The sequence below is a fragment of the Lathyrus oleraceus genome, chromosome 4 (assembly GCF_024323335.1).
Source record: "Lathyrus oleraceus cultivar Zhongwan6 chromosome 4, CAAS_Psat_ZW6_1.0, whole genome shotgun sequence".
In the NCBI taxonomy this organism is placed as follows: domain Eukaryota; kingdom Viridiplantae; phylum Streptophyta; class Magnoliopsida; order Fabales; family Fabaceae; genus Lathyrus; species Lathyrus oleraceus.
In genome coordinates this window covers 277,187,370-277,197,504 of record NC_066582.1, presented here as the reverse complement: position 1 = coordinate 277,197,504, position 10,135 = coordinate 277,187,370, and the positions used below count along the sequence as shown (strand labels likewise).

General features: G+C 34.8%; 1 protein-coding gene across 1 annotated transcript; it reads right to left on the bottom strand.

The window, feature by feature from the left end:
• Positions 1 to 9,199: 9,199 nt before the first annotated feature.
• LOC127137091 (uncharacterized mitochondrial protein AtMg00810-like) lies at positions 9,200 to 10,135 on the bottom strand. The gene is made up of 4 exons (XM_051063580.1): positions 10,039 to 10,135; positions 9,868 to 9,957; positions 9,628 to 9,822; positions 9,200 to 9,216 (listed from the first exon to the last, which is right to left on the bottom strand). The coding sequence occupies exons 1-4, from the start codon at positions 10,133 to 10,135 to the stop codon at positions 9,200 to 9,202; spliced, it is 399 nt and encodes a 132-aa protein (XP_050919537.1).

Here is a 10,135-nt window from a genome sequence, read left to right as displayed (position 1 = left end):
AATTTCATTAACATGTATTTGAGCTATCATGAGTTTACCATGCTCTTCTTTAACGAACAAGGTCTTGCCTGTTCCTCATTTCCTATAGAAATTATTGACAAAGAACTCGGTTAGCCTTTCATACCAATCCCTAGGTGCTTGCTTCAATCCATATAGAGCTTTACTTAGTTTGAGACATGATCTAGAAAGTTAGGATCTATGAACCCCTTGGGTTGTTCAATATACACTTCTTCATTCAAGTACCCATTTAAGAAGACACTTTTCACATCCATCTGAAATAACTTAAATTTAAGCAAACAAGCCACTCATAAAAGCAATCTTATGAACTCGAGACAAGCAACAGGAGCAAAAGTCTCATCAAAATCAATCCCTTCAATTTGAGTATATCCTTGTGCAATAAGTCTAGCCTTATTTCTGGTCACAATTCCCTTTTCATCAGATTTGTTCTTGTAGATCCATTTTGTCCCAATAACATTCACCCTTTTAGGCCTAGGAACTAGATCCCATATTTCGTTCCTTATAAACTGCCCTAGTTCTTCTTGCATAGCATTGATCCAAAATTCATCAGTCAAAGCTTCCTTCCCATTTTTAGGTTCAAAGTTTGAGACAAAGCAAGCATTTGACACCACATCTCTGGATCTAGTGGTGATCCTTCGTTAAGATTTCCAATAATAAGTTCCTTTGGATGATCTTTCTAAATTCTAATAGAGGGACCTTTGTTGGCTTTATGATTATCTGGTTCAGTACCTACTGGTTCATTATTTGACTAAATAACTCCCTCATTTTCAGAGGTATCAGTCTGCTGAGATGATGTTCCAATATCTTCTTCGACATCAGTTCCTTTCTCCGTGATTGTATCATCTATTACAATATTAATGGATTCCATCATAACTTTGGTTATGAAATTAAATACTCTATAGGCTCTGTTGTTTGTAGAGTAGCCTAAAAATGTTCATTCATCACTCTTGGGATCTATCTTTCTTCGTTTTCACGATCAGTCAAAATATAACACTTACTTCCAAACACATGAAAGTATTTGACAATAGGCTTCCTCCTTTTCCACAATTCATAGAGAGTAGTTGAAGTACTAGTTCTCAGAGTGACCCTATTATGAATATAGTAAGCAATATTCATTGCTTTAGCCCAAAAATGGTAGGGTAAATGCTTAGCATGAGGCATGACTCTAGTTGATTCTTGTAGAGTCTTATTCTTGCACTCAACAACCCCATTTTACTGAGGGGTAATGGGATAAGAGAACTTATGGCCAATACCTTCAGAGGAGAAAAATTCAGCAAATTTTTTATTTTCAAATTCCTTACCATGGTCACTTATAATCCTGACAATTCCACTTTCTTTCTCTCTTTAAAGCCTTTGACATAAATCTTTGAAGACCTCAAAGAAATCTTATTTTTTCTTGATCATAGGCATACCTTTTCCCACCAGGGCTCTTGACCTGCATGGGCCCTATTAAGTCCATATAGAAGTTCTAGAACCTTTGAAGTGGTCTGATGTTGCGACTTTGGATGTGACATCTTGGTTTACTTCCCAATTTGACACTCACCACATATTTTATCTCCCTCAATCTTAAGCTTAGGAATACCTATTATGGCTTCTTTAGACTCAATCTTCTTCATGCCTTTCAGATGTAAATGTCCAAGTTTTTGGTGCCATGGATTGACTTCATCTTCTTTGGACAACAAGCATGTGGAGGAGAAATTAATTTCTTGAGATGTCAATAAGTAACAATTTTCCTTAGACATGACTCCCCTCATCAGAACTTCATTCTTCTCATTAATGACCAAATACTCAAATTTAGTGAAATCAACTTTGAAATTCTGGTATGCAGATCCTGGATGTCGTACACGATGTCACGACACCAGGGTCAGTATATTATCACACCACAAACAATGTCAGGATTTAAATAACACTACAATTGGAAATAACACAAGTAGTTATTAACCTAGTTCAGTGCAACGTCACCTACATTTGGGGGCTACCAAGTCAGGAAGGAAATCCACTATGACATAATTAGTTTGAAGTTTTGAACAACCTCAGGTTTTACAAACTTATCACCTAATATATACATGTGGATGTTTCTATATAAGAATCTCCTAGATATGATACCCTTCTCACTTCCCTTCAACCATACAACAACTTATATCCGAAAAAATACAATCCACTTTTGCTAAAAAGCTTCTGAGGAATTGACAGTTATAACTCAATACACCAGGTCTAATTCAAGTATCGAGGAGATACTCGAATGGCTAACACAATACAAAGACACGAAACCCTAATTTAGACAATATTCTGCATTGCTTCGATGCCTTCTTAGATTTAGAAAGGATCTATAGATACCAGCGGAAAGACATGGTCTTCGGGCTTGACTCATAGCATATCCAAGGAATCTGCACAATCTTCTGCAAATTTGATTTCAATCATGTTTCCTAAAATGTTTTGACATCTTTACTTCGTAAACAAGTCAAGGAAAAATAGTACTTTGCTTTTTAGAAAATGCTCTATACAATCCGTGAACTAAATCTTCAAAGTATCTTCAGACAACCCATAAAAGGAAACAAATCTCACAAGATACTATAAAAGGTTACACTCCAATGTTAAACCATGTCAAGACATCTTGTTCAAATCTGACAATAATACTTGTTTTTCCAAAATGCAGCCAATCACTACATATCAAACCTAACAATCTCCCCCTTTGGCAAATTTTGCCTAAAGCAACCTTTGCATATACCAATAGGAATGAGGGTAAGAATCATATTTACAAACCCTCATGCAAACTACAAAAATCCTTTTTCACCTAAGAACACCAGAGGCAGGGGCAACGAAAAAAATTGCCTCATACTTAGAGAGATAAATTCTCACACGAAGAACCTACCTAAGAGAAAAATAAATTATCTTTAGTCAGGATGTCAGAACATTGTTCTTGACAATATTAACATCAATAGCTCATTCGTAACAGCAAAAAATATGCTCCCCCTGAGTATTGGATCTAAGGGAAAGAGCTACCCTAAGAGTTACTCCCCCTCGATACATGCTCCCCCTTAGTGGGAAAGAGAAACTAATCAGATCAATAATGAGAACAATCAATCACAACTATTTACTCCCCTTTTTTAGCCATAAATTTGATAAGAATAACCAAACATCAGAGTTAGTAGATCAGTCAAAAGCGAGTTTACAAACCAAACACAACCAAGAGCACTATAAAATGAAAAAATATGCAGTGCATAGCCCACAAAATAAAACCAAAAGAACAAACAACACACAAAAGAACCAGAGTGTTCCAGTCCTCATTGTCATACCCCAAAATTCACCTCACCTTTCACAAGGTTCATTTAGGTCACTAACCCTAATCATTTGCATATCCTGATAAGCATTCATCTCATCTACGTATCCATAATATCATAATACATCTCACTTGCATTTGAAAAGCTCAAAATCATGGATTCAAGGACCTCGATCACACAAGGCATGAAAGGAAGGTTGGGTCTCCAGGCTAGGGTTCATGTGACGACCATGGTTGTATTGGAACTTTTCATCTTGTAGGTATTCATCATGGAGCATAGTGGAAACCCTGATTCAGTGGTAGGGTAGGGATTCAATCCCTAAAACCCTAGTTTTCTGATTATGGAATTATCATCTATGGGTGTGTACATTCAAGTTTGAGGATTCATCTTATTCATCTGTTCCATTATGGATAGTTCATTTGCTTGATTAATATTCATGGCCCTGATTCATTGATTGAGATTCATTCAAAGCTTCACATATTCATGACTTTTTATTTGATTGGTATTTATCTGGTTTGATTCATATCATGGCATAAGCCCTTTGGCTCAGGGGCATTATGATCCACTTTCAATTGTCCATAAGAAAATACACATTTTTATCTAAGTTGACTTTTGGTCAACCAGTTGACCAAAATCAACCATCTAACCAAATGCATTTCCAAGTTCATTACAAGGTTGATTTTTCGTCTTGGTTCATTATCACATTGTAAACTACTTTGAACCTTATTCATTAAGCCATTTAGTTACATATATTTAACCATTTAACCATTAATCCAATTTCCACTCTCAAGCCATCTTTTCATTTTTAAACCATTTCATACAAATATCCAAACATAAACCAATCATTTTCCACATTAACCAAATCATAACCATGTTCATCAAGCATTTTCTATTTTATCAATCCATTACCGCCAAAACTTCATTCATTCGAAACCTTGATACTTTCCAAATTCATTCAAAATTCCATTCATCTTTTAATTTACACCATATAATCAAAATCATGTTCAACCATCTCATTGCAATTCCAATTGACCATTACACACAATTCCAAATTACATTACAATAACCATAAAACCATACATACATAACATTACCAATTCAATTCTAAAACTAAACCAATTACAATATTTCAATTTCAACCATACAATCAATTTCATTTCACAATGTTTTCAACTCTAAATTTACATCCATTTCAATTACTACATATTATATTCATTTCATGATTACAACATAGCCAATTCTATGACTCCATGGTAATACATTAGCACTCCATTGGAATATGGCCAATCCAAATCCGTTTTGTATTCCAAGCTTCACAACATGATCCAACCATACTCCAAAACAAACAATATGTGCAACACTATAACGAATTTCTAATCACCAACAAACCTCTCTAACATGTTTTTCTAACCTCCCTATAACGAATTCTAACTTCCAACTACTTCACAATTCTCAACCTCCCTCAAAAGGGATTGATTCACAACCAACCTCTCTACCCAATAACAAACCTCCTCCAACTAATATCAATAGAATTCAACAACCTTCAAACCTTAACCTCTTCTCCACTTGCCTTCAAGACCTTCAATCATAACTGACCAATTCCCTAAAAAAACTAACAACTTCTTCAATCACAAATAGAAATGGAAATGGAAACAGAAAGAGAGTGGAGGAGAAGCGCATAGTACGAATTCATACAGAAGTAGAAGGGAAGAAGAAAACTTCTAACAAAATGAGAGTGAATGAATCTCACAGTATTTCTTGAAGGAAAAAGCTTCATTCTTCGTCATCCATCATCATCTTCCAACGCCTCATTCCTTATCTTCAACCACAATGGCAAGGCACGAATCAGAGAGTCAAGCTTCACTCTTTGTCATAAACAACATCTTTGTTCTTCATCGCAAACAACAAACATCAACAACACGTCGAAGCCGGTAGGTGCCCTTCTTTCGTTTTTCTCCATTGCAGGATCGATTTCGATCCCATCTCACTTAAGTGGTGAGTTATCTTGCAAATTTGTCATTGTTCTTGTCGGTTTCCATTGACGATGGCACGGTGTCTTGAAGCCGTTTTTTAGAGAAAGACGCGTGAGGATGATGAAGATTCTTGACGCATCGCTGAGATTGTAAGATTTCAGAGGAATCTCGGTTCGTTCATGGTGATGTGCGCGATTTTAGGCCTGAGTTCGTGTTTGGTGAATTGGGGATTTAGGTTAGGGAAGAAGCTCCCTGTGTTGGATATGAAAATTTTACCCTATACCCCTACAATTGTACCCATACCCCTACATTAATTTTTTTTTGACCAAAATACCCTCATTTCTGTAAAAAAAAAAAAAAAAAAAAAAAAAAAAAACGTACCGGAAGACTTTGGGAAAGACTTCCGGAACACACATAATGCATACCGGAACACTTCTCCAAAGAGTTCCGGTATGCAAATTTTTTTGAATTTTTTTTTATCTGAACCGGAACTCTTTCCTTAAGTGTTCCGGTTTGCTTTTTTTGTGTTCCGGAAGTCTTTCCTAAAGTCTTCCGGTTTGGAAAAATACATACCGAAAGTCTTTTTGCAAGAGTTCCGGTGCGAGAGGTGTGAAAGTGTAATTTTTGTAATTTTCAACTGAATGGTAAAAATGAAATGGTAAATTGGTTAAAACCAATTAAGGGTAAAATGGGAATTTTTAAATTTTTGTAGGGGTATGGGGTTAATTGTAGGGGTACAAGGTAAAATTTTCGTTGGATATATTTCTCGTTTTGAACCGGTGGCTTGTAGGGACATTGTGTTTGGGCCTTTTTTGAACTCGGTTCTTGGTTTCTTTGGGAAAGGCTTGGGCCTTTGGCCCAAGAAATCATTTCCATTCATCCCCCCTTCAACCCTTCACTCACCCCCATGGCCCATGTTCTAAATCCACTTTTTTTATCCCCCACTAATCCATGTTCAACCTTACTTATCTTATTTAATTCTTGTTAATTAGCTTCACTTCTGATTTTTCTTATTAGTGTTAAAAATTAGGATAATTCGTTTTTTTTTTGTTAATTAGGGTCGTCATTAGATTTAGAACTAATTGATGATTGGGGATTAATATAGTTTTTGATTAATTAGGTTTGGTTAGAAATTAGGTTAATTAGGATCTTAACTTTTCAAAACTTAATTCAATAGTAGAGTAATCATACCTTTCCATGATTAGGATATTTGATCATTAGGCTTTGATATTTCATTTTGAGGATTTAGATTTGATTAACATATTTAATGGTAGATTTTACCATGATTTATTTTAGGTTAATTTTTCGTTTCGATTCGGAAATTGCACCATGGCGTTCATGTTCATGTGCATGAGGTTCCATTCTTAATCTAGATTGTCAATTTTCCATTAGATTTTGATAATCCATTTTGATCATTTTGTATATTTGGATTTATATGGTTAATTGTTGATTTTATCATGATTTCGTTCTTTAGTTTAATTTTCTATTCGATTCGTATATCACATTATGATTGTCATGATCATGTTCATTAGATGAAGTTGTAATTTGGATTGTTAATTTCCCATTTTATTAGTATGTTACCTAATTCATGTTTAGGTAGATCTTTATTCTTTAGAATTAATCTTCACCTTACAATCCATTTAATCGATTCATTTAGTTTATGATCATATTGAATAAATTGAAAATCTCATTTCAATTTAGGTGATGAATGCTTTGTATGCTTAATTTCATTTTTCATGATCACATGATATATCTTTGATTACTTATCATTGATTAATCCATTGTCAGTTGAATTAATTTAAATCGTTGAATATGCTTACACTTGTTGCATCATTCTCATTTGACTTGATTTCATACTAACCCCGTTTGTTATTTGTTTCCACATGTGACTTTGTGATTCAAGTATACTTCTAACTAGCCATGCCTTTAACCGATCCAGTTAGCTTTTATTATGTGAGGTACCATGCCACTTGTATGTTTTAGGCAGGGTACATAGCTTGTAACTATTAGTTGAGTAGCGCCTAAGAGGGGGGAGGGGGGGGGGGGGGGGGGGGGGGGAATTAGGATCTTTGAACACTTGTTCCGGTTTATGAAAAACTTTGTTCTTTCTTTTCTGGTTATGTTAAGCGATGAACGGTAAAGTGCAGAAAGATAAAGAACACGAAGAAATATCCTGGTTCCCCTCACAGATCGAGAGTACTCCAGTCCCCTTTCAACATGAAAGAGATTTCACTATCTGTTATGACTTGTACACGACATACACAATCACCAAGAACAACCTATTGTGATTCACCAAGTTGATATGAGAACAATCCTCTCAAACTCAACTCTCTTGCTTCCAACAATCCTGGACAGTAAGGTGTTTACAAAACACACAATCTTATTTTTCAACAATTCTAAAAATAAGATATGGATTACAACAATGGATTGAATGTAAAGTTTGTAGTATAATGATCACTCAAAGTGATATATCAATTTGCTTGATCTTCTCTTCCAATGAAAATAATTCACAACACAAAGATATTAGATTGCTCAAGATATTAGATATGCAGAAAAATCTTGAATGAAGATTTAAAACAATAAGTGTGAATTCTGAAAATTCTAAGAGATTGATTGGAAGAGGTGAAATTTGAATTTGAAACATCATGTATTTATATGCACATAACACCTCAAATAAAACATGGTAATGTTATGAAAGAATCATGAACAATTGTCAAAGATGAAATGAAAAGATTCCATGAAATGGTGCATGAAGAGGTATATGAACAACCACTGATTTTTCAGAAACGCACAGAGGTAAATCGATTTACATAATGGGTAAATCGATTACCCTGTTGCAACGTTTAAAATTTTTCAAAATCTTTCAGTGGTAAATCGATTTCCCTAAGAGGTAAATCGATTTACTTAGTTAAAAAACTTAAATTTTCGCTTTTGGAAATGTAATGCTCCAGTGGTAAATCGATTTCCCTAAGTGGTAAATCGATTTACCTAAGTGAAAAAATTAATTTTTGCTTTAAAAAAATATGTAAGCTTCAGTGGTAAATCGATTTACCTTATAGGTAAATCGATTTACCCAGTTTGAAAATGAAAAATATGATTCTAAGACATTTTCCATGCACTATGAAAAGTTATGTAATAGCCATATGAATACTTGAGCATCTAAGACTTTAGCGAAGGTAAGTATTCTCATTATACCTTCTTGAAATGAAAAGCTTAACTTCTTGAATCAATATGCTTTATCATAGAATAAAATCTTTGCCTTCTTGTTGCTTGGAGTTTTGTCTTCATCAAAAACATTCATCATAGAGAAGCTTGACTTCACATTCTCTCCCTTTTTGATGATGACAAATAATCCTCTTTGATGCGTGCAATTTTCGGAAACGAAAATTTCTCCCCCTGAGATGTATAACTCCCCCTAAATTTGAGAAGCTTATGATCATGTTGACTTGATCATCTTAAAGGAGATTTGTATCATTTGTACCTTAGGAAATTCACAAGCATACAAGCATAATTCATCTTGAATGAGATTTGTATCATTTGTACCTTAGGAAATTCACAAGCAGACAAGCATAATTCATAACACCTTTCTCCCCCTTTGACATTATAAAAAAGAAGGGAAAGATGGGTGAAAGATAATCACATGACAAATATAAAATAGAATATACAACATAACTTGTAAAAATACCCTCAAGAGGTTAGAAAGCACAAAAAGAGAAAAGTTTCAGGGGTAAATCGATTTACATCATGGGTTAATCGATTTACCTAGTTCAAAATATGCCAAACACGAAAAAAAACAATGCTACTGTTTTATGGGTAAATCGATTTACAGCATGGGTAAATCGATTTACTCAGTGCCAAATATGCCAAATACAAAAACCAGTGCTATTGTTTTATGTGTAAATTGATTTACATCATGAGTAAATCGATTTACTCAGTGAAAAAAGCTAAAAAAAACACATATTTTTAACAAAGATTCATGCAAGAGACACCCAATGAATCATGTAAAAGAAAGGAGTAGAAGTGGAGATCCATGAAATAAATTGCAAATGTAAATAGATGAGTTGGAAATGTATGTGCACCTTTGATTATTGATATGTTTTTGCCAAATTATGTGTCACATTCATCTAGAATCCCAAGTTCCCTTTGAATTTTGTAAAATGGTTCTCGCGCCAAAGGTTTTGTGAAGATGTCGGAAAGTTGATTATGAGTATCTACAAATGTGACTTCGACATCTCCTTGAAGCATGTGGTCACGAAGAAAGTGATGTCGAATGTCAATATGTTTGGTTCTTGAGTGCATGACCAGATTCTTTGTAATGTTTATCGCACTTGTGTTGTCACAACGAAGAGGAATACATCCAAGATCGAGTCCATAGTCACGAAGTTGTTGCTTAAGCCAAATTATTTGAGCGTAACAGCTACTTGCGGCTATGTATTCTGCTTCGACAGTGCTTAGAGCAACACATGCTTGTTTCTTGCAAGCCCACGAAACTAATGCATTTCCAAGGATGTGACATGTACCACTAGTACTTTTTCGATCAGTTTTACATCCTGCATAGTCAGCGTCAGAATAACTAACTAAATTGCAAATACTACCTTTAGGATACCATAGGCCGGCATTTGTTGTTCCCTTGAGATATTTCATGATTCTCTTAACAGCGGTGAGATGTGATTCTTTTGGATTGGCTTGAAAACGAACACAAAGATACACACTGAACATAATATCAGGATGGATTGCCGTCAAATAAAGTAAGGAACAAATCATACCTCGATACTTTGTTATATCAATCGAAACACCTGCTTCATCTTGATCAACATAAGATCCGGATCCCATCGGAGTAGACATTGCCTTGCAACTATCCAT